The sequence below is a fragment of the Haemorhous mexicanus genome, chromosome 26, assembly GCF_027477595.1.
Source record: "Haemorhous mexicanus isolate bHaeMex1 chromosome 26, bHaeMex1.pri, whole genome shotgun sequence".
Taxonomy (NCBI): Eukaryota; Metazoa; Chordata; class Aves; order Passeriformes; family Fringillidae; genus Haemorhous; species Haemorhous mexicanus.
Genome location: NC_082366.1, coordinates 3590571 through 3614112, shown reverse-complemented (window position 1 = coordinate 3614112; position 23542 = coordinate 3590571). Strand labels below are relative to the sequence as shown.

Genomic DNA, 23542 nt, shown 5'->3' with positions numbered 1-23542 from the left:
CACAGCAATCACCAGGACATCGCCAGGCACTGCTGCTGCCATTGCAAGGATCCGGGAATTGCAGGGGCTGGGATGCACTTCCCTAAAACAGTCACTGCTGTGGGAATTCCCTTCTCCCTCCCCTCTCCGGTCTCTTTTGAAGGGGTAAAATCCTGCCCCGAATCAGGGCAAACTGCCTAGGTCTGAAATACCAACACAACATTCTAAGCTTTCCAAGTGCTGCTCTTGGGGGCTCTTGCTGCATTTTCTCTTTCTGCGGGACACCAGGAGGGGACTTCAGCGCAGCCAGAGCTCTGTAGGTATGGCTTGGGCTGCCTGCAGCATTTGAATCCTGTTCTGCTGCCTTGCAGCATCTCCTGGGCTCTGCATCTGCTTCCCGAGATGTGGAGGCTGCTTGAGCATTCCCGGGGTCCGTGGGCATTTTGAAAGCTATAACTACGAGATCAGCAACCACAGAGCTGTGTCTGCAGCTCCAGGATCTCGGTGGGATCGAGCCTCTAGAAGCTGCCTCCTGGGCAGGGGAGCACCGGGCGGGCGGTACCGGGGGCGGTGCCGGGGCCATCCCTCGCCTTCCCCCGCCTTCCCCGGTCCCGGCCCCGCGGCTCCGGACTGGGAGGCGCCGGGAGCGGCTGCTGCGGGGGCTGCCCGGTAAGGAGCGGGAATGGTGCGGGGAGAAGGCTCGGGAGGATCCCTGCAGAGAGCGCTTTGGCAGCGCTGCTGTTCCCAGCCGGGAGCTCCAGCCCTGAGCTGCTGGAGCATCTCCTCCTGTATGGAGGCAGAACAACCCTCGATCTCCCGATGCATTTCCGTATCGCTCCATAAACCCGCCTCGGACACATCCTTCCCCGGGAAATGAGGCACGGAGTCCTCCTGGCAGTGCCTGCGGTCGGTGCTGAGCCCGGGGAGCTGCCGCTGCTCGGACAGCGCCTGCTCGGGCACCGCCACGAACAGGATGGGGCTGGAGCCTTCCGGGGCGGCGCCGCGGGCCCGGGCTGCGCGGGGACAGCGCCCGGGGCTGCGGGCACGGGGCTGGAGCGGCTCCCCTGGCTCTCCCCGGGGCTGGAGCGGCTCCCCTGGCTCTCCCCGGGGCTGCGGGCACGGGGCTGGAGCGGCTCCCCTGGCTCTCCCCGAGGCTGGAGCGGCTCCCCCGGCTCTCCCCGGGGCTGCGGGCACGGGGCTGGAGCGGCTCCCCTGGCTCTCCCCGAGGCTGGAGCGGCTCCCCCGGCTCTCCCCGGGGCTGGAGCGGCTCCCCCGGCTCTCCCCGGGGCTGGAGCGGCTCCCCCGGCTCTCCCCGGGGCTGGAGCGGCTCCCCCGGCTCTCCCCGGGGCTGCGGGCACGGGGCTGGAGCGGCTCCCCTGGCTCTCCCCGGGGCTGGAGCGGCTCCCCTGGCTCTCTCCCCGGGGCTGCGGGCACGGGGCTGGAGCGGCTCCCCTGGCTCTCCCCGGGGCTGCGGGCACCGGGGCTCCCCCGGCTCTCCCCCGGCTCTCCCCCGGCTCTCCCCCGGCTGAGCTGCGGCCAGGCCGAAGGGCCCCGCTCGCGGTGATGGGTTGAGTGCCCTAAGTAAGAGACTTTAGGTGGCTGCTTCACTTGGAAAGGGCCAAAAAGCAGCAGGTGGTTGGGAAAGCGTAAGGTGGGAGTTGTGATTGTGTTGCTAATAGGAGAAAATGGATTTCCTTTTAACAAAAATCCAGCCAGCAAAAGTCCCCGTGTTTTACTGGTAGTTTTCCTGCTTCACTGCTCCGTGAATTATTTGAGGAAACAGCCAGGTGGGTGGGGAAAACAAAGGAGTTACCCACTCCTTGTGGGGTGTGTAAAACGTGGAAAGCTTCTCCTGTCGGAGGCCGCTGGTTTGCTCCTGTGGTGAGCTTTGGGCTGTGGGAGGGATTCCTGGAGAGCGGGATCACGCTGCCTTGCTGGAGCCTCCCGGGCAAAGTCCTCCCCGTGGCCCCGCCGGGAACCGGAGGCTTCACTGCCTGCGGTCCTGGGCTGGGGGAGCAGCAGGAGTTTGGTCCCGTGGGACATCCCCGGCTTGCTGCCTCCTCCCAGGTGCCAGGTCACCAAGCATGGCCACCCAGATGTTCGAGGGCAGAGGGCATGCAGCCGTCTACCAGAAATACAGGTTTGCACCGGGCAAAGAGCTGCAGCAGACCATCCTCTCCTACCTGCGGGAAAAGGTGAGCGGGGTACGGGCAGGCTGGAGGGAAAAAATCCGAGGAGTATTTAATTGTGGGTGGGGAAAAATCCGAGGAGTATTTAATTGTGGGTGGGGAAAAATCCGAGGAGTATTTAATTGTGGGTGGGGAAAAATCCGAGGAGTATTCAGTTGTGGGGTGGCAGTGTTTACCTTGCTGGGAGTGTCACTTTGGTTGGTGCCTCAGGGAAGGATAAAGCAGCAGGGCTCACGGCCAGATGGGGGAACAGAAGAGGATTTCTACAGGTTCTGCCACGCCAAGGCTGTTCCTGAGTGGGTGCTGGGGGAAGGAATGGGGTGAAAGCACAGGAGTTGGGTGGCTGCCCACTGAGACACGTGCACTCCTCCCTGCAGAAGGCCATCCCTGCGGAGCTGGCGGTGGATGTTGGCTGTGGCTCTGGACAAGGCACCCGCTTCCTTGGGGAGCACTTCAAGAAGGTGGTGGGCACAGACATCAGTGAAGCACAGATCGAGGAGGCCAAGGCCACCCCCTGCATGCCCAACATCTCCTACCTGTGAGTGTCAGGACAGCACGCTCAGCCAGAGGCACAGTTCAGGTCCTCACGTGGAGGTGGTGGTTTGGGAGTATGTGGTGTTTGTGAGGTCCCCAGAATGAGGTGAGAGATGAGAATCTGACTCCAAGTTCTCAGAAGGCTGATTTATGATTTTATGATATTATATTAAAGAATGCTATACTAAAACCATACTAAAGAAAGAGAAAGGATACATCAGAAGGCTTAGCAAGAATGAGAAAGAAAAACCTGTGACTCCTCAGAGCCTCGACACAGCTGGACCATGATTGTTTATCCACCATGTGAATTGTTTTAATTCAATGACCAATCTCCAAATCACATTCCAAAGCAGCAAAACAGGGAGAACCTGAAGCTTCCCAGCTTCCCAGGAGAGGAAATCCTGGCCAAGGGATTTTTCAGAAAATATCATGGTGACATGAGTATGACTGTTGTAAGAGCCAGTTGGCACCAGAGATTCCATTTGATGGAATTCCTGGTGTGAACAGGCATTATCCTAGACTTTGTGGGCTTGCATCCCAAACATCCCAAAGCACCCTCTGGCTCCATGTCCTGCTCTGTAAGTCCCCCATCCCACGTTGTAAGAGCTGAAATGAGGGATGTGGGACTCCAGGTGGCTCTTCCAAATGCAGTTTATTCCATCCAAGATGTCACAGCAGCCCAGGGTTGTGGGTGACAGAGCTGTGCCCACAGCTGTCAGCTCCAGCTGCAGGCAGGCCTGCAGACCTTAGTTTAGGTTACAATGCATTATTTACTTTTCTTTGCTGAGCATCTTCATACAGTAGAACCAATCTATACCTGAACTTATACCTATAGCCTATCATAACTACTATAATTACCATATTCATGTCACTGTTCTCTGATCACTAAAAGTCAGTTTATATTACAGTTTAAGCTAGAAGTTGTTTTTCAGTTTTCTTGCAGTGGAAAGTTCTGAGACTTTTTTCTACTTGCCTCATTTGCTGCCTTGTTTGCCTGTGCTATCCTTCTGCTTGGTAAAAACATCTTGTTCAAAGTGGGTTGATCCTTTGCTCTAAGTCATAAAAACCCCTTGTGACTAACATACTCTTTGCCTCCTTGGTTATCCAGTAAGACTGGCTCAGCAGTTCTTTCCTTCTGTATCAAAACTTGCTTCCATCTCTGTTCTTGTAGCTATGATATTTTATGAAAAATCCTTTTGCTAGGATTTTTCTCCTGAGAAGCTGAGAGGCCTCAGGAACAAAATGTAAACAATGCTTATCTGCTGCCGTGGAATGCAACAGGTGCATCTTTGGTCTCATGTGGTTGATTTTAATTAGTAGCCAATCACAGTCCAGCTGTCTCAGACTCTCTGAGAGTCACAAGCTTTTATCATTCCACTTCATTCCTTGCTAGACTACTGCTGAAATCCTTTCTTCTATTCTTTTAGTATGGTTTTAATGTAATATATATCATAAAATAATAACTCAGCCTTCTGAAACACGGAGTCAAGATTCTGTCTCTTCCCTCCTCCTGGGACCCCTGCGAACACCACCACGTATTCCTTCAGACCCTACACCCAAAAACCTTTCTGCTGGGCATACATACCTGTGAGACTTGCTTGTCAGACTTCCACCCTTCCCAGCAGCGTGTGGTGGCTTTTCCCCTGTCCCCGCAGCGTGTGCCCGGCGGAGGAGCTGCCGTTCCCGGGGGGCTCCGTGGACGTGCTGACCTCGTTCACGGCCGCGCACTGGTTCCACCTGCGGCGCTTCGCGCGCGAGGCGCGGCGCGTGCTGCGGCCCGGCGGCTGCGTGGCCATCAGCACCTACACCCCGGACATGAGCCTGCGCCACGGGGACTGCTCCCAGCAGCTCACCAGAGTCTTCAGGGAGGTCAGCTGGGAACGCCTCAGGGCGGGGGAAGTGGGTGCAGAGGATCAGAAACACAGGGTGGCCCCCGTGGTGGGGAGAAATGATGTGTCTGGCTCCAGTGATATCAAAGGGCTGATTAATTACTTCATTATACTGCATTGTGTTATATTACACTACATCTAAACTGAATCTGCACAGAGCACTCAGCTCCACTGCACAGAACCTCGTGACTGTCACCCAGCAGTCCCCATGGTCCCCTGTGCTGGTGTTCCCAGGGGTTCCAGGACGAGAATCTTGACTCCATGTTTCAGAAGGCTGATTTATTATTTTATTATATATATTATATTATATTATATTATATTATATTATATTATATTATATTATATTATATTATATTATATTATATTATATTATATTATATTATATTATATTATATTATATTATATTATATTATATTATATTATATTATATTAATATTATATTATATTTATATTATATTATATTATATTATATTTATATTATATTTATATTATATTATATTTATATTATATTATATTTATATTATATTATATTATATTAAAACCATACTAAAAGAATAGAAGAAAGGATTTCAGCAGTAGTCTAGCAAGGAATGAAGTGGAATGATAAAAGCTTGTGACTCTCAGAGAGTCTGAGACAGCTGGACTGTGATTGGCCATTAATTAAAAACAACCACAGGAGACCAATCACAGATGCACCTGTGGCATTCCACAGCAGCAGATAACCATTGCTTACATTTCATTTCTGAGGCCTGTCAGCTTCTCAGGAGAAAAGATCCTAACAAAAGGATTTTCCATAAAATGTCTATGACAGTCCCCCAGTCCTTTTTGGCCCTGACAGGCCAAGGAAACAAAACACCATCACTCTGGGTAAAGTCTCCATATTGCATTCTACTTTGGCACAACACAGGCACAGCAAATGAGATAAGAATTGTTTTGATCATTCTTTTCTCTGCTTCTCTCACTGCTTCTCTCAGGTTCAGAGAACGTGAATCCCACAGCAGAGAGGGAGGAGTGGGATTGAGGGGATGTGGTGAGAGGAATCCTAATGCAGAATGGGGTAAAGGCAGGGATTTAGAGCTTCCACTCTGGGCTGGCTGGATTGTGAGGAGAGGGACATGAGGACTGACAGGGCAGACTCTGGTGGGGTGAGAAGGGTGCCAGGGCAGATCTGGGAGCTGGTATTGTCCAGGAGACTCTTCCTGTTGCCCTGATCACAGTGAAAAGAATGGGGAGCAGAAAGTGCTGGGAAGAATGCCTTTTTTTAGGAATCTTTCTGGCCAAAGGGAGTTTTAACAATTGGATAAAAGGAGACTTTCTACTATGAGTAAGAGCTGTGTAGGGAGGACAGGAGCCTTATTTCTAGAATAGTACCCTTGAATTCTTGACATTAAGCAAGATTTTGGTGTGTTTTAATGCAACAAGTCTTTTTAAAAAAAGGACATATATGAATGTATCACATGCAGGCCCAAACCTGAGTTACTGAGACCTTCAAGTGATTTTGTGTTTGTTTTTAATAAACTGTCTTTACAGTGCTGGGACGAGATTTTAAAATACTCAGATGATAAAGTAAAATATGTCTTGGGTGACTACAAAGAGATCTTTGAGGCCTTGCCATTCCCAGACAAGAAGAGGTGAGCAGAACCACCTTTGATGCTGTCAGGTATTTTATCCACCACCATGTGAACCTGTGGTCTGTGCTCCCCTGCCTTTGAGATTTAACTTGCCAGTGCTCCTTTCTTGCCCATGTCTCCTGCAGAATCACTGATATCTATGACTCAATTCCCATGACTGTTGAGGGTGTGGTTGGTTACATGGAGTCCACCTCTTCATATCAAACCTTTAAGAAGAAAGACCCTACAGCTGCAACATCCCTCCTCCAAGAGACTGAAAAGAGGTGAGAAAACCACTTGGGAAAACCAGCAGGGTGTGGAGGACCTGTCCTGTCCAGTGCATGCAGAGGGAGGTAGTGCAGACCCCTCCAAAGCTGCAGGGGAGTGTGCAGGGATATGCTCCCTCTGTTCCCCCAGGGATGGATACTTGTGAGGAGTTCAGCAGCAGATCCTTAGATTTTAAGCCTGTGTAGCAGTAGGATGTGCCATGAAACCTCTGACACGAGACTATGCTGGGTTTCTTTACCTGGCTTTTAATTGGCAAAGGGCTTGAAAAATATTGGTGGTTGCATCTTCACCCATTGAGCTTTAGTGGGTCTAGGGTCTTCAAAGAGACACGAGCAGTTGTGGGGTGCTCCAAGGTTCTTCATTGCATGGATACATCAGTCTTGAAGGCAGAGAGGTCCAGCTGTTAAAGTCAGTGCTAAAAGCTTTCTGGCTCAGAGTCCCAAGCAAGAGCAGCCCCTGCCAGGCTGCTCTCTGGAGTAGCCCCAGGTTCTGTGCAGGAACTGCAGCAGCAACAGCTGTTCCCTGGCACAGAATCCAAGGTCCTGAGCAGCAGCAGGGACCACAGCCTTCTTTCTTCTTTCTCCTTCTTTTCTTCTGTTTTCTTCGTCTTCTTCTTCTTCTGTTGTGGTTGTTGATAGTCGTGGTTGTGGTGGTTTTTGATGTTGTCTTTTGCACCCCCTTACAGGGGCTTTTTATTCACAAAACATCCAATCAACTGAAAACACGATTCTAAAACATTCTTCTAAACCAATCTAAGCTTGATTCGAATGTGCAGGAGTAGCACAAAAGTAGTGTCAGTTCTTAAAAAACTGCCTATATAATATTATTTATTTATGCAAATGTCTTATCTGTTTTCCTACTTAAAAGTTCATCTATGTGAATAGTTCTATTTACATATGTAGTTTTATCTGTTTTATATTAATAAATATAATATAATGAATGTTTGATATAATGTTTTATATGAATAAATATAATGAATAGTGGCAAGGTTCTGCTATGTTTTTGTTATATCTAGGGCTAAGTTGCTGAGCTTTAAACTAGGCCTTAGGGCTTTTGCTAGCTAATACAGTTTCTTAAGGCATTTTAAATGTATTTCTGCTTACTTAAAACCTAAAGCTTAAACTTACTTAAAATTATAACTCCTACTTCTATTTACTTAAAACTTAAACCTACACTTCTTCTTCATATCTGTGTGGTTTAATATATCTTAATTTCTCCAAAGGCTTTAATGCAACCCCTGCATTCATCTCCCTCTCTGAGGAGCTCAGGCTTGCACTCAGCACTCACCCATCTGTTTCAGCCCCACAGGGGGAAGGGGTGCTGCTTATTTATTCCCTGACCAGAACAACCCCTGTGCAGCAGCTGGAAGCATTTGCCATCCCCCCTGTGTGCTGTGGGTGGAAGGGGTCTGTCTCTGGGTGCTGCCCCTCATCAGGTGGGAGCTGTCTGGGCAGGTGAGACCCTTCCTCTGCTTGTCCTTTCAGGATGCTGGAGACAATGGGAGTTTCCTCCCGTGAGACCCCGCTGGAGTTCTTGGTGAGGCACGTCTGTGTGCTGGGGTGCAAGGAGTGCTGAGAGAGCAAACCTGTCTGATCTGCTGCTACAGTGGAAGGGGAAGGTGGATTGTCTCCTAAAACCCTGCTTGTAACTGCCCTTACTCCTTGGGAGGATTACTGCTGATTTTGCTGATTGAAATGTTGGTCTCCTGTGGAAAGCAGGTGGGGTTTTGTACCCCTCAGATTCCTGTCCACCTTGGTCCTGCTGTCTGCCCAGTGCTGCTCCCTCAGCTCAAGAAGTGTCCCATTGTGGATTGCTGGTTTCATATGTGGGGAAGAGAATCACAGGAACAGCTGAGAAACTCACTGCATTTTTTACACAATTGATAATAATTAAAAAGCCAGCTGAGAAAATGTTGCCTGTGGTTCCTGTTTTACAAAGAGCCTGTGGAGCACTCACTGGTGTGGGAATAACTCTGCTATGTGGACACTGAGTGTCCTGATGCTCTCAGTTCCCCTCTGCTCTGTGGGGAGGGTGGGTTTTGGGAAGGAAGGGCCATTCCCTGCCCTGGCTAAGCAAGGAGCTGTGCACTCTCTTTGGGGGCTGCCCTGGAAAGGAGCTGCTGTCCCCCACAGTGTGCCCCCATCCCTGGTGCAGGTATCAGCACCTTACCTGCCCCAGCAGTGCCTTGGCCCTAGTGAGGCCCCTCAGAGCAGCTCAGGAGCCTTTAGGGGATCACTGCTGAAGGAGAGCAGTGCCCCTGCTGAGGTTTGTGCCCTATCACCCACCCACACTGCCAAGGGAAGATTAGAGGCTGCATTTTTTGGGAGGGGCAAGGAGAGACATGAGGGCTCAAAGCTGGGCATATCCTGGCACAGGTCTCCTCCTGTTTGCCTTCTGGATATTTCAAGTCCAGACCCACCCTCTGCAGGGATCTTTCCTTTTCCTGTAATTCCTGTCCTTGGCAAGAAAGCTTCCCTGACACCATGGGAAGGGCTGTGCCCTCACTCTTCTACATCACTGCATTATTAAAAAAGGTGAAGTGCCACCTCTGCTCCCAGCCCAGAGGGGGCTGAGAGGGGCTGGAGGTGCTTCTGCTGAGGTCCTGGACTCCCAGGGTCCTGCTCTCAGCTTGCCCAGGGTGGGGGGCAAAGGTTTTGCCCCCACTTGGTCCCCCAGGAGGGTGATGGGGTCTCAGGAGGACACTATGGTGTGGGAAGCCCATCATGGGTGGGAGGCTGCTCTCTGTGTCCGCAGTCAATACTGGATCAGGCCCTGATGTCACTGCCTGAGGGGCTGCTCCAGGTGCAGCTGGGCTTGGGGGCAGCAGCAGCTCTCAGGCCTCCCTTGCTGGGTGAGCACCAGGGGTCTCTCCTGCCCGGGCTGGCACTGGCTGGCACCACTGCTGCCATGCCCAGGGCCTGCTCTGCTGGCAGGGCTTGTCCCTGTGAGCTGCATCCCTGCAGACATTCCAGGGCAGGGGGGGTCCTGCAGGAGGTGACATCCCGTGTCCCTACAGTGCTGGCAAGAAGGCTCTGGGGAACAAGTGTTTGGGGGGTTTATTTTTAAACCTGGCTTGTTTTGGGCACGCTTTCTGTTCTTTCTGTCTTCTCTACCCAGACTACTCAGTTTAGCAGGAGTCACTTCCCCCCAGACTGGCCCACTGGGGTCAGGAGCCATCTGGGCTCATCCTTACCCACGCCAGGGCCATGGCCTGTGGTGAGCACCTTTCCCAGGCTGGTGCCATGCAGGAGCCTGTGAGTCACCACGGAGCGATTGCCTCACCCGCTGCTGACGCCAGCCCAGTCAGGTTTCACTTTTGTTCTCCTACCTGGAAATCCCACACCTGGGATTTCTCGCTCCAAGCAAGCTTGAGTGGCTCCAGCCTCTCAAGGAAGGGGCTCCATCATCACCATCTGCTGCTCCCCTGGAACAGTACCATTAGTAGCTGGTGATGCCTCAGGTTTTAGGTTTTCTATTTTTCAGATTCTGTGCTGCTCCAGTGTGTAATTCTGAGCTTCATATGAGGGGATGGTGAGCTCTCTGCACAGAGCAGGGAGACAAAACAATTCCTTCTCTAGCTGGGGACCAAGGACAAATGATCCAAATCTCAGGCCCAAGAGCATAAACAACATGGACTGAAGAGAGAAAGACAAGAAGGATGGGACTGCATGGGCTAAAGCTGGAATTGGACAATTAAACTCCAATATGTAAATGGAGCAGAACTTATAAAAGTGTGAGACCCCATGACCAGTTGTCCATTTTGTGACCATTTTGGTTCATCTTGGGTGCAGCCCTGGCTGGGCTCTTGTGCTGCCCAAGGTGGATCCATTGAGGCCTCCTAATAAATCCCTGCTTTATTCTTTAACTCTGTCTGGCCTCTGTTCCAGGTCAGCCTTCACAGGGCATCACTGGGACTGGAACAATGATTGTGGTCGGTCCCCAGTGCCCTGCAGACTCTGTTGGGCACCGTGTGATGTCCCCAGCCTGTGCTGGCTTTGGGGAACTCTCCACTCCAGGGCAGGAGCTGGCCCTGGCACAGTTTGGAGGAGCTGTGGTGAATGCAGCCATGCTTGGCTGGGCTACGGTGGAGCGTGACATTGCTGGGCAAGACACGCACCAAAGCCCAGGATGGGCTTCATCCCATGAAGAAAAAGCCCTCAGTGCTGCTCAGCCAGGCCCCTGGGGGCTCAGCTGTGCCTGGGGTGGCACAAATATCTGAGCAGGTGCCCAGGAGAGATCCCTCCATCCCACCACCATGGGGGCCGGGGGCTGCGCTCATGGCCCAGCTTTGTCCCGCAGCTTTAGCTTCTCTTTGGTGCCTCTGAATTTCCTTTTGCATGTGTGAAGAGATGAGGTTTCACTTTACTTCTCCAAACAGAAATGACACCTGGGAGAGAAGAAGCCACAGCCATGGGAAACAGGAGCCAAAGCTGTCCCACGAGGATGTGATGCTGCTCTGTGACCCGACGGGTGACCCGAAAGTGTCTCGGCAGAGATCTGTGGTGTGGGACCGTGGCTGCTGGTGGGTCACCCCTCTCTCACATTTATTTTTCATCTGTTGGGATTTTCTGCCAAAGTGCCCTCTATTCCAGCTGAGCTGTGCCTGTTTGGATGACAGAGGTGGTCTTATTTATGCTGGTTTGAAGTTGTATTTCACTGCTATACTGACCATGAACGTTGTTGTGTCAAATAAAAATTAATCTCCTGTGGGTTTCTTTAATGGCAGAGAAAGGAAAGACAGAGCCATTGTCCTGTTCACCAGAAGGGCAGACAAGGGATCCCAGCCCACCCCAGGGCTCAGGCTTTAACTACTGACCTCCCCTAACCTGCTGCTGTGAGGGAGGCTGGCGTGGGAGCCTGGTCCAGTGGCCACATCCATGACTGGAAAACCTGTGCCCACCATGCTCTGGGGCTTTAGCACCACGTTTTGCTGTCCTGGCTCTTCTCCAAGCTGTGTGTGCATCCAGTTTGGACAAAGTGGAATGAGCCACTGTCCAATCCATGCTGCCCCTTCCCATTCTTCCATCATGGTTCTCCAGGAAAGATCTGAGTGTTCTGGGATGCTGCTGGAGCAGGGGAAGGGCTCAAGAAGGGCTGCTGTCAGTCAACAGCTGGTCCTGCTCGACCTCTTCACTAACTGAACATGAGCCAGGAAAGTGTCCTGGCTCATGTTCAATTAGTGAAGAGGTCGGGAAAGAAGGTGAATGGTGTCCAGGGCTGCACTGGGAGGTGATTCCTCCCCTCTCCTCAGCACTGGTGAGGCCACTCCTGAAGTGCTGGGTCCAGTTTTGGGCTCCTCAGTGGGAGAGAGACATGGCAGGGACTGGAGGAGTCCAGGCAAGATAATGAAGGTGATGGACAGGAACATTTCTGCTGTGAGGAAAGGCTAAGAGAAGAGGCTCAGGGGCTCATGGTGGTGTGAGAGCACAGCACAAGCTGAACCAGGGAAAGTCCAGCTGAACACAACAAAAACAGAGACTGTGAAGTGTCTGCTCCATCCTTGGCCACTGTCCTGGGCAGCCTGTGCCAGCTGATCCTGCCACAGCAAGGGTTGGGCTGGATGATGTTGAGAAGTCCCAGCCCACCTCCATGAGCACATCCATGCCACTCTGCTCACCCACAGCTGTACCTTTCCACATGCTTCCACAAGAACTTTTCTCCTTTTCTTGGATTCTTTGAAATCAGCACTTTGGTTCCAAATATGAACATTAAAAATTGGGTCCTCCTGGAGTGTTCTGTGGTCATCATGCAAGGCCCTGCCAAGTGCATTTATGCCTTTTACTTTCTTACTGTCCCTGCTTCTTAGATCCAGGCATTGCCCTCATTTTTTATGTTTAATGCTTGATGAATGCATGAGACTAAAAGCTCAGCCGTGATGACAGGAGGTTCCCTTGATGGAGGAGCAGTTTGCTGAGAGGTAGATTCCAGCTGTCAGCAGAGGGATGTCAATACACCCTATTTGTGTCTCCAGGCTGAACAGGGAGGACACCCCAGCCAGCTCCAGTGGCAGCCCTGCTCATCTTCATCTCCCTCCACAACTCTGTGTCCCACCTAGAAAACTTCAGGTGGAAGTGCTTCTGCTTTCACCTTTTCCCTTGCTTTGGTGGCGAGCCTGATCCCTCAGGATAACACAACCATAAAACCTCACACCTGCAGCCTGGACAGTGCAGTGCCCACCCCTGGCTGCTGCTTATGGCCCCAACCCACCACGGCCTTTCCCACAGAGAAACTGAGGCCTGAACTCCTGCTGCCACTCAGGAGGCACCAAAACCCTCCTGTCCCCGTGAACCTGATGTCCCCAGGTGTCTCCTGCAGCTTTCAGCTCGAGGAGGGGCTGGGTCATGCTGGTGTCCCCCCACTTGCCAGCCCCAGCCCCAGCGTCCCCCAGCATCCCAGGCTGAATTGGAGCAGGCAGCAGGGCTGGAGGCAGCAGGGCAGGTAACAGAGAGGAGGGAGATTCCCTCCACCACTTTCATTTTCTTTTTTCCAGCTGCACCAGCCCTGGGTTTTCCTGCAAAGATGAAAGCACCAGGCAGAATAAAAAGCTGGAGATGGAGCAGCAAGGCAGCCACAGCGAGCAAGGCAAAGCACCTCCCTGGGACAGCCAGCAGCTGAGTAGCTCCACATCTGAACAAGCCACCTGTAGCACCTGTCAGGCACCTCTGCATCTGAAATTTAGTGGATCCTGCCCGGAGTCCTCCTGTTCATCCTCTCTGGCATCCTGCACCGCAGCCTCCTCACACCATCGTACTCCATCCGTACTCCATCGCCGACTGTCAAGCTTTCCTTGCCAAAATGTTGCATCTTGGCGTCTCCCCACTGCTGGTGCTGGTGCTGGGGGTCAGCCTGGGGACTGCCTTTCCCCATGACAGCCTGGGGAAGGGCTGCAGGCTGTCCCAGTACCAGCACATTGAACGTGAGCAGCGGCAGGCTGTGGACAGGATGAGACAAGAGTTTGTGAGTACTGCTGGCAACAGGGGGCTGTGGGCTGGCAGGGGGCAAGGCAGAGGGAATGCTGAATTCAAGACCTGAGTGACAAAGTGCAGGTTTTCTGCAGCAGTGTGGGGATGAGCAAGATGTTTTCCAAGGGTGTTTGGGGACATGAAGGATGCTCGGCCAAATTTCGTCCTGGTTTCAGAGCCCTCAAGGCTGGCCGGGGTTGTCCAACATAGCCAGAAGTCACGATGAGAGTTTTTCAGTCCCTCTCTTGGTTTATGCCTGCAGGTGACCACCCACAAATGCAACACCAAGATCTTCCAGCGGAAATGGAACGCAGCAAACCTGCCGGTAAGAGCGAGGTGATGCTGTAAGGGGGCACAGCTCTCCTGTCCGCCGCTTCCACCTCCACCCGCACCCCCGGGCAGCTCTGCGAGACCCCCACCCTCCAGCCCTGCTGCTCCGGGTCCCTAACCAAGACACTCTCCCCCACAGATGCCCGACCGAGTGCTGCTGGTGGCGGCCGAGCTGAACCTCACCACTGCCATGCTGGGGCTGCCCGCTGCCCCCGGCTTTGCCGAGCTGTGCCGGGTGCCCCTGGACTTCTTCACGACCGCCCGGGAGGCCGTGCGGGGCTGTGTGAGTGCGTCCCCCGAGCCCTGCCGGGCCGGCTCCGCGCCGCGCTGCGGGGCCGCCGCTGACCCGGCCGCTCTCCTTGCAGGTGGATCCTTCGCACCAGCCCTCGGGCAGGCTGAGGCACTGGCTGGACAAGCTGCAGAAGGCTATGGGAACTGTAAGTCAGGCTGCCGGGGTTCTGCAGGCTTTTGGGGCGTCAAAAGCCGCCTCTGCAGAGCTGACCCAGCCCGTCTCGCCCCGCAGGAGAGCACGGCGTGCCTCAGGGCCACCACCATCCTGCACGTCCTGCAGGTGCTGGACGACCTGCGCTGCGCTGCCCTCCAGAACAAGTGCTGAAGCCTCGGACCGCAGCCCGCGGCACCGCCCCTCAGGGACACCCCGAGAACCGGGAAAAAACGACTGCGCTGCGCTGCCTCTTCCTATTTAACCTATTTAACCTATTTAACCCTTCTCACTTACGCGAGCTGAGGAAACTTTTTTTTTTCTTTTTTTACGGTCTTTTAAATTATTGGCTCGGGATAAGGCGAAGTAATGCCCTTCCCGAAAGAACGTGAATATACGTATTTATAAGGTACCTTTTTCTGGTTCTTAAAATGTTTTTAAGGAGATCTATTTTTTTACCTGCTATTTATTAAAGAGTATATTCTGCATACTTACCTGTATAAGTTGTTTTCTTATGAGCTATTTATTATGAAAATTAAATTAGTTAACTACCTTAAGAAGATTAGCTGCGACCACGTATATGCTTTTCTGCATTACCATAGCACAGGTATCGCCCGCACATCCAGGCAAGGACGTTGCCCAAAAGGAACCTCGGTGCGTTTAATCTGGGGGCGGGGAGAGGAAAGAAGCCGGGATGTTGGGTGTTCTGGAGAGCTTTCACAGATTCTGTCACTCGGCCGCGCCTCAGGCGCTGCCCGTGTGCTGCCACCTCATGCCAGGAGCAGCGCCCGGGGCAATGAAAACCCATCCAGAGGGAAACGCCCTTGGGCCAACACCTCCAAGGGCGGGGAGAGCCCCGGAGGCGCGGCTGGAACTCCCCATGGAATGCGGGGTTCGGCTGCGGCGCGGCACAGCTCATTCTCCCGAAGCCGGGCTGCAGGAGCGCTCTGCTCTCTGAGCTCGGGCTCCCAGCACGCAGATGCCATTTCCCCCAAAAGCCGGGCTGCAGGAGCGCTCTGCTCTCTGAGCTCGGGCTCCCAGCACGCAGATGCCATTTCCCCCAAAAGCCGGGCTGCAGGAGCGCTCTGCTCTCTGAGCTCGGGCTCCCAGCACGCAGATGCCATTTCCCCCAAAAGCCGGGCTGCAGGAGCGCTCTGCTCTCTGAGCTCGGGCTCCCAGCACGCAGATGCCATTTCCCCCAAAAGCCGGGCTGCAGGAGCGCTCAGCTCTCTGAGCTCGGGCTCCCAGCACGCAGATGCCATTTCCCCCAAAAGCCGGGCTGCAGGAGGGCTCAGCTCTCTGAGCTCGGGCTCCCAGCACGCAGATGCCATTTCCCCCAAAAGCCGGGCTGCAGGAGCGCTCTGCTCTCTGAGCTCGGGCTCCCAGCAGGCAGATGCCATTTCCCCCAAAAGCCGGGCTGCAGGAGCGCTCTGCTCTCTGAGCTCGGGCTCCCAGCACGCAGATGCCATTTCCCCCAAAAGCCGGGCTGCAGGAGCGCTCTGCTCTCTGAGCTCGGGCTCCCAGCACGCAGATGCCATTTCCCCCAAAAGCCGGGCTGCAGGAGGGCTCAGCTCTCTGAGCTCGGGCTCTTAGCACGCAGATGCCATTTCCCCCAAAAGCCGGGCTGCAGGAGCGCTCTGCTCCCAGGAAGCAGATGCCACCAATAGCTCCTTTGGGACCCCACCTCCTATCGGAAAGCAGGGAACCCCCGATGAGGGGAGAAATGACGAGGAGGACTCCATTGATATCAGATGGGTAATTAATTATTTTATTATACTATATTATTCTCTATTACATTACATCTAAACTGAATCTGTCAAGCAATCAACTCCGCTGCCCAGAATCTCTTGGCTGTCAGCCGACAGTCCCGACACACACACACACACACGTGTGGATTCAATTGGCCAATGAATCAAAACGCTCACACCAGAATCCAATTTCCAATTGCCTTCAGGTAAACAATCTTCCACCATGCATTCCACTTTGCTACAACAAGAGGCGCAGCAAATGGGATACAAATTGTTTTTTCTTTCTCTGATTTTTCTCGCTTCGATTCCCAGAAAATATCCTTGGGAAGTTGTGCCTTGCTTTTTTTCTCTGCGAAGAGAAATGCGGCCACAACCTCCTGGCCCTGCTCCCGATTTCAGCCCTGGTTTTTGAAGGCTTGCGAGAAATCCCTCTCTGGGATTCCTTACCTGCAGCCAGCATCGGTGGGAGGAGGATGTTTCCAGGGTGTTTCTGTCCAAAGCTGCTGTGCTGTGTTATCCAAACGATACACGGATCTGGAGGGAAAAGCCCAAGGAGGGAAGAAAGGGCTCTGAGCAGCAGTTCTGTGCTGGTTTAACCGGGTTTCAGTAAGCTCAGTTGCAGTTTGGTTTGGGGAAGGGGCAGTGGTGTCACTGCTGTGAATGTTTAGGATGCAGTGAGTATTTATTGCAGTAGCTGTCTGCCAAAATTCCCATGTTTCCAGCTCTGCCTTCTGAGCTGGGTGCTGCTCTCATGGCTAAGTTTTGGTTCCCTTATTTACTGGAAAAACTTAAGTTTATGTGCCTATTTTACAGCTTTAACAGAACTATGAAAATTTCTGAAGTTTTTGGGCAGTCTAATTACAATACCCAAGTATTCCCTCTCATTACTAAATGCACTCTTGTGATCATTTTTTACACAGATTCCAACAGGTGGACTTGAGCTTCTAAATGATTGAGATTTCATTTCACTGATGTTATAAATAACAAATATAGTTATTGGCTTTTGCATTTATGTATTAGCTTTTGCAAGTTATTATTGATCACAAAAATCCTGATATAGTACAATTTGTAATTACTGCTTTTGGTGTAGTATAATCTGTCATTTATGTATAGCTTTTATAAATAGTAGTGTAATATATACTATCTTAGACAGTAGTATAATAGACTGTGAAATGTTAAAATGCTTTTACATGTAACTGACTCAGAAAACGGTGTAAAATAATTAAGTGATTTCCCACATTAGGGACTATCTTATCTGAAAGACAAGATAACAGAAATAGAAACCGGAGCACCAAGTAAAAGAATTTATTAGCCCTCATTATCAGGGAGTGAAAATACAACAGGATGGAACCACAAGAAGAAATAAAATATATTAGTTTAATCTACAAGATAGCATGAAGACAAGTCAAAGGTTAAAAGCAAGCAAAAGAACATCTAAACTCAAAGGAATGTTTGAATATGTATAAATGCCTATGAATATGCATGTGCCCACTGTAATGTAACAGTTTATAGAGAACGTGGTTGAACTTTTTATTTATTTTTTATTATTTTTTTTATTTTGGCAAATTGCCAACCACCCCAGCACTGGATTTTATCCCTTAATAAACTTTTGTAAAATTTTAAAATAGTGAGGCGTGTTTCTCACAATTGACTGTTGCATATTGATATTAATGACATATTGATTGACTATTCCATCTGATTCACTAGGCTTCCACTCATCTGCTGTTGGAATGAACAAATAGTAGATTAATTTGGGTAGATTAGGAGATTCATTTAATTAGTTAATAGTAGATTTGCCTTAACCTAGGCAGACGCTGCAGCCTGGCTAAACTCTGCTCCTGAAATCACCCTGACAATCGTTGCTTTTTCTCCTTCTTGGCGTCTTCCTACTCGCCGTAGACTCAGCATTAATTTATATCGCGGCTGAATCGCCCCCCTTTCCACAGCAGTGTGAGGGGACAGGAAAAGAATGGAACTTATTGGAAACGGCTCGCCAGGAAAGCGGTGGGATCACCATCCCTGGGGGTGTTTAAAGAATGACTTGTTCCTTCAGCGAGGAACGAGGTGTCCAAGGACGGGGCACTCATTGACACGGAGAAGATCCGTCAAAGGTGCGATCTCAGAGCTCGTTCCTAACTTTAAGGATTCTGTGATTCCTTTTACAAAAGGTGATAAAATTCCGCCTGAGGACAGATAATTCCAACAACATCAGCTCCCCTCAGGCACTGCGGCACCCTTGAGGTAGCGCCCCAATATGGCGGCGCTGCCTGAGGGGCCCCTCAGCGGCAGCCCCAACATGGCGCCGCCCTCCCGGCGGCTAACGGCCGCCCCGCCAAACTCTCGCGAGATCTCGGCGGGGGCACTGCCCAGCCCCGCCTGGGCTCTCGCGAGATCTCGGCTGAGGGAGGAGGAGGAAGAGGAGGAAGGAGGAGCCGCCGCCGCTGCCGCCGCTCCCCCGGGCCGGCGCCGGGGATGGTGTTGGCCGCGGCTGCCGGGCCCTGACGCCGCGCTCAGGTACGTACGGGCTATCCCCTTTCGCTCAGCCCCCGGCTCGGGCCTGGCCGCTCCCGCTGTCCCCACATCTGCCGGCCCGCCAGGCCTCGCTCCCGGCGGGGTCCCCCGGCCCCACAGCCCCGTGCCTTGCCCTGGCTCCGGGGAGCTGCAGAATTCCCCGGACTCTCGCTGCCTTCCTTAGAAATACACACAGCTCCTCTCCCTTCCTCCTCTGCAAAGCTTTACCTGCGATTTGAGAGTGCTTTCGTGCTGGGTTTCATTAGAATTTGGGATGCAGCCGAAGGAATAATTTCTTTTCCAGACTGGTCATGCTCCTCTTGGGTTTCCGGGTTGTTCAGGACAAGTTGTAAAGGTATTTGGGCATTTAATGCCCATCGAAGTTGAATTAATTTGAAGTCACAGCCTAAAAGATGGGGTATTTTTGAGGGGACAGCTGGTCTGCAGCTCACAGGTTTTTTTTTTTCTCTCTTTTAATTTATGGCCGCGTTCATTACTTTTCAGACCCCTACTCCCATCTTTTTTTTTTTCTTAAGTTTTTTTTTTTTTAAGCAGCTGTTGTTTCTTCCTTCTCCAGGGAAAAATGGACTGTTTTGTTCTGCTTATTCTTTCTTCCTCCGGGGTAAAACCTGCAGTTTGTTTCGGTTGAGCCAGCTGGATTTCACATTTACCCTGCACTGTACTTTTGTTTTTGAACATCTTGGAGCTGACACACACATCACTTGTCAGCGTCAGGGAGCTTGACCTTTCTGTAGATCTCACCAGAGTTTCCTCCTGTTAAGGACTGCTGTGAAATATATTATTTCCTTTTTTTTTTTTAAGCTTTGTTGCTCAATTTTTTTGTTAAGCCCTTATCAACCTCCATGTAAAGATTATACCCTGGCTTTTTGTATTTTTCCCCCCTTTCTTTGGTTGAATTAAATAATATGATTTAAAGGATAAGCAGTTCTACCATTTTAGCTGTTGGGGGTCCTGAAGGGTTTGGATTTTGTCAGCCTTGTGTTGATTTTAGCCAAAATAGTAAGAAGGAGGAGTTGCCTTCAACTGGGAGTAGCATCAAAACATTTGAAGCCGTGACAGATTGGATGTTTTGGCTTCATGACTTTGGCATTCTGACCACCTTTCACTGTAATTAATTCTTCAGTGTGGTTATTTTCTAGAGTGGATGGCTGGCACAGCAGAAGCATCTCTTCATTTCAGTTATTTGGTCTCTGTGTGTCAGTTTTTTGCCCTGTGAGGAGTGCAGCTGCACAGATGATTGCAGTTTGCAGCCTCAATCCCTTTCCTGTGCCCTGGGAGCTGTCTCAAAGCTCACTTCCTAGTTAGAGAGTTGTTCCAGGAATCCCTCCCCTTTCTCCTTTTTGTTTTTTTTCCCTTTTGGCCAGCCAGAAGGCAGCTGTGAGCGTTGTCCTGTGAGGTGTGCAGGAGAGTGGGGAGTATTTTCACAGCTGTTTTTTTGCAGGAGCAGTATCAGGCAGTGAGGTGGGGTTGTAAACACTGATGTAAGCCTGACCTCTCTCCAGAAAACTGAATTTCCTCTTGTCCTGATGCACTGCACCTCCCTCTGTGCTCCCAGCCCAAACAAGCTCATTCCTCAGGTGCTGAGGGCATCCTCACCTTTATTCACCTGTTACCTGTGTGCAGCACCTCTGCCTTGTGATGGTCCTTCAATCATTGTTCAGCTCTGACCTGGAACAGAGGCTAGACAGAGTTAAAGTAGGGATTTATTAAAAGGATTTCCTCCATGGATCCACCTTGGGCAGCACCAGGCTGTGCCCAGGATGGACCCAAAATGGTCACAAAATGGACACCCAGTCACGGGGTCTCCTGTTGGAATCCGAGATACTGAGAATTTTAACCTGTCTGTGCTGAAGGGCACAGACCCAAAAATACTATATTTGACCTGAGACCGTAGAAAAAGTTTCCAAAATTAATTAATAACACTAAGATTACAAGTCTGTAGTTTAATTTATAAGCTCTGGTTCTTTAGCATATTGGAGTTAATTGTCCAGTTACAGCTTTAGCTTATGAAGTCCCATCCTCCTTGTTTTTCTCTCCTCAGTTCACCATTGTTTATACTTCTGGGCCTGGAGCTTGTAACAGGTGTCCTCGTGTTAGCATTCAGGAACACATAACCACAGAGTGATTTTATGCAGGTGCTTTTATGGGAGAGCTCTGGGTGTCAGGGGTAGACAGACCCAAATCTGACTCCGCCGTGGGTTTGGGATGAACTCCCATCATGTTTTATATTCTATTGTTATATAACTTCCATATTAACTATCAAACTTACATTGTTCTATTGTATACATTGATTTCATCCAAGCAGGGATTTCTTGTGATCCCCCTCAAACTCCTAACATAGTTTCTCATGATTCTTCTTATGACTAAACAATAATTGCATCTAATTACTAATTAATCATCACATCTAACAATCACATCATTTATCATATACTGATTACACAGGGGCAGTTTCACATGATCTGCAGCAAACACAAGGCCTAACATTTCCCAGGGCCTAGTAAGCCTAACTTTCATTCTAGCTCCCTGAATGTTGTGATTTTAAAATCTTTTGCTATCACTTGGACCAGCTGGATCAGGATTATTCTGTCTGCCTACCCTGTGAAGAAAGCTTGCTAACACTTCGTGTGTAGCTCTGAGCTGCATATTAAAGCAGCACAGAATCTGGAAAGTACAAAAGCCAAAACTCAAGGCATCCCAGCACCCCTGAGCTGTTTTCCCCCTGCCCCAGGTGACTGTCCCTGCCCTGTGCTGTGTTGCAGGTGGGAAGCAGCAGTGATGCTAACTCTGGCAAGCAAGCTGAAGCGGGATGACGGCGTCAGAGGCCCCCGTGCGCCCAGCGCAGCGTCGGACTCCACTCGCAGGGTGTCTGTCCGGGACAAGTTACTGGTTAAAGGTGGGAGAATACATTGGGATGGGCTGGGCTTTGCTGCTTTTGGCTGTGTTGCCATAAACAGCACTAAATTGCCTCTAAGTTCCCACTGGTGTTTTTGAAATGTCCTGTAGGATGTGGCAGCAGCTCTCCGGTCATAATGAGAAGCAGACTGCTTTCCGTGGCATCATTCTGGGAAAGGCTGTGAAAAGCTCAAAGAAAAGTATTATAAACATTTCTAATCTTAAGTTGCTGCTCCTGGTGTTTGTGAGCATGTGCAATGTGTTATGGAGATTTGGTTTCCAAAGGGGCTTTCTTAATTGGCCAGTGGTGATGGTGGTGTAATTGAAGGACCAGTTAGGTCCACCTGTAGCAAACTAGGGTATGAAAAAGCAGTGGGTTTCCTAATAAAGAAAATGATTATTAGCCTTCTGAAACACATGGAGTCTATGGCAATTATTACCTGGCCAGGGACTTGCTGTGATGACAATAGGATGCTTGTTTTGATTTTCATCATTCAGTAAAAATAAGTGTCCTCCTTACTCTGTTGAAAATTAATCCACCGTCAATTAAAACATGATAAAAAATTGTCACATAAGTGGCACTGAATGTAGAGGAAGAGAATGTCAACAGAAGTGTATCTGCCTTGGTAGGAAGGTGGTTTTTGAGCAAAACCATAACTGCCTGTCACAGGGAAAAACATCCTGAAAGTCACAACAGAGGTTTTAATGGTCAGAGGCAGCGTACTTTAAAAAGATTTTAAAAAGCAGTGCAGAGAGAGACTTTACTAGGCCTGGAGTCACTATAAGTTGAGGGTGAAGTTGTGAATAATAAACCAGTGATTGGATTGCAGTGTGGTGTGTTTTAGGAAGGCTGCTGTAGGTTTTTACCAGCTGGTGGAATAGAAGCCCCAAACCTACTGCTTGGCAGTTGTGGGTAAATGGCATATTTAATGAGACCATAATTAAACTATTTTATTGTTAAATCAGGGACAGCTCTTTCCTTCATTTCAATTTATTTCTGTAGCATAGATAATATATTTAAAAATCCATAGATGCTGACAGCTTACAGTTACTATGGATTTAAAGTCAGGTGTTCTTTAGGTTGAAGTTTATGCTGAAAATGACCAGTAGCAAATACTCTGTTGTTGATGTTTAAGCTTCCACTGTTGGGATTCATGCCAGTCAGAGGAAATCCATGTTTCCTGTTCTTGTTTCAGAATGATTTGAGGCTGACATGGCTGTAATTGCCTGGCTGATATTACCTAACTAGCACTGCGTGTGGTTTTTTCCTAAATTAGGGTAAACTCTGTCAGATATCTGGAGCAAGGTGTCACTGCAAACTGAGTTTTATTTAAATAAAACTGCTGCCTCAGTGCACTGGGGAGTGTCTCAGCTGGATTGTGGGAATGTTGTATCCACAATTTTCTCCCTGAATTGTTTTAAGGACAGGGAAGTTTTACAAGCTTTAAGTCATGATTGTGATCACTCTTACACTTCCAATTTGGAAATCCTCATATAACTGCAGTTCTGAGGGGGAATGATTCAGGCAGGAGAAATAAGCTCTTTAACCAGGCTAAGCACAAAGCCAAATTACTAAATATATATAATCTGAGATTTTCCCTAACCTACAGTTATGGACTTGAGGGGGAGATAGCAGTGTGAAATAAATACCCTTCATGTGAGGGGGCAAAGAGATTTTAGATTTTACTCTATCCTTAGGGCAATCATGTTTTTCAAAACCATACCCAAGTGTGCAGGGGAGGAGGAGAATGTAATCTGTAGAAAATTCATATTGGACATTTTAATCGTAGTTGCTGTGGCTGTGATAGCAAATCTGCTATTTAAATAAAACTGAGTATTTAAAAAAAAACCTAAGTATTTAAACTAACCGAGTTCAAACTAAGTATTGAACAGGTCCCAGACTGACAAATGTTGAAAGCACATCAGTGCTCACATGGTTCTAAACAATTATTGAGTGCTGGATGCTGATGTGATTGTGCTTGGAAGTTGCATCCCTGCTGTGAAATGAGTGGTGTAGGTCACTTAGAGTCACCATCAAAGGCATTGGTGAAAATGTGCCTTAATAGAAATTTGCAAAAGCACAACAGAGGTTGGTAAGCATACTGCTGGCTGCATGGGTAATGGAACATCAAATTAAAGTCAATTTA

General features: G+C 50.0%; 3 protein-coding genes across 8 annotated transcripts in view; all 3 read left to right on the top strand.

Moving 5' to 3' along the window:
* Positions 1-561: 561 nt before the first annotated feature.
* LOC132338553 (putative methyltransferase DDB_G0268948) lies at positions 562-8399 on the top strand. Of its 5 annotated transcripts, none has more exons than XM_059868260.1 (7): positions 562-648; positions 2047-2174; positions 2546-2706; positions 4325-4571; positions 6122-6222; positions 6348-6485; positions 7974-8399. In XM_059868260.1, exons 2-7 carry the CDS (start codon positions 2064-2066, stop codon positions 8062-8064), a joined length of 849 nt encoding a protein of 282 aa, XP_059724243.1. In that variant the 5' UTR covers positions 562-648; positions 2047-2063; the 3' UTR covers positions 8065-8399. The 5 variants fall into 5 exon arrangements, with proteins under 5 accessions (XP_059724243.1, XP_059724244.1, XP_059724245.1 ...); XM_059868261.1 differs by lacking the exon at positions 562-648 and adding an exon at positions 1420-1553; XM_059868262.1 differs by lacking the exon at positions 562-648 and adding an exon at positions 1580-1860.
* A 4885-nt stretch (positions 8400-13284) lies between these two features.
* On the top strand, positions 13285-14397 carry LOC132338516 (interferon lambda-3-like). The gene is made up of 5 exons (XM_059868165.1): positions 13285-13446; positions 13714-13776; positions 13921-14070; positions 14147-14218; positions 14305-14397. The coding sequence occupies exons 1-5, from the start codon at positions 13285-13287 to the stop codon at positions 14395-14397; spliced, it is 540 nt and encodes a 179-aa protein (XP_059724148.1).
* Positions 14398-18363: 3966 nt separating this feature from the next.
* Positions 18364-23542, top strand: part of UBE2F (ubiquitin conjugating enzyme E2 F (putative)) — a 58096-nt gene continuing 52917 nt past the window's right edge. For both annotated transcript variants that reach the window (XM_059868368.1, XM_059868367.1), the window contains exons 1-2: positions 18364-18485; positions 21263-21396. In XM_059868368.1, coding sequence (XP_059724351.1) covers positions 21279-21396 — 118 coding nt within the window. In that variant the 5' untranslated portion in view covers positions 18364-18485; positions 21263-21278. The remainder of the gene's footprint in view (positions 18486-21262; positions 21397-23542) is intronic.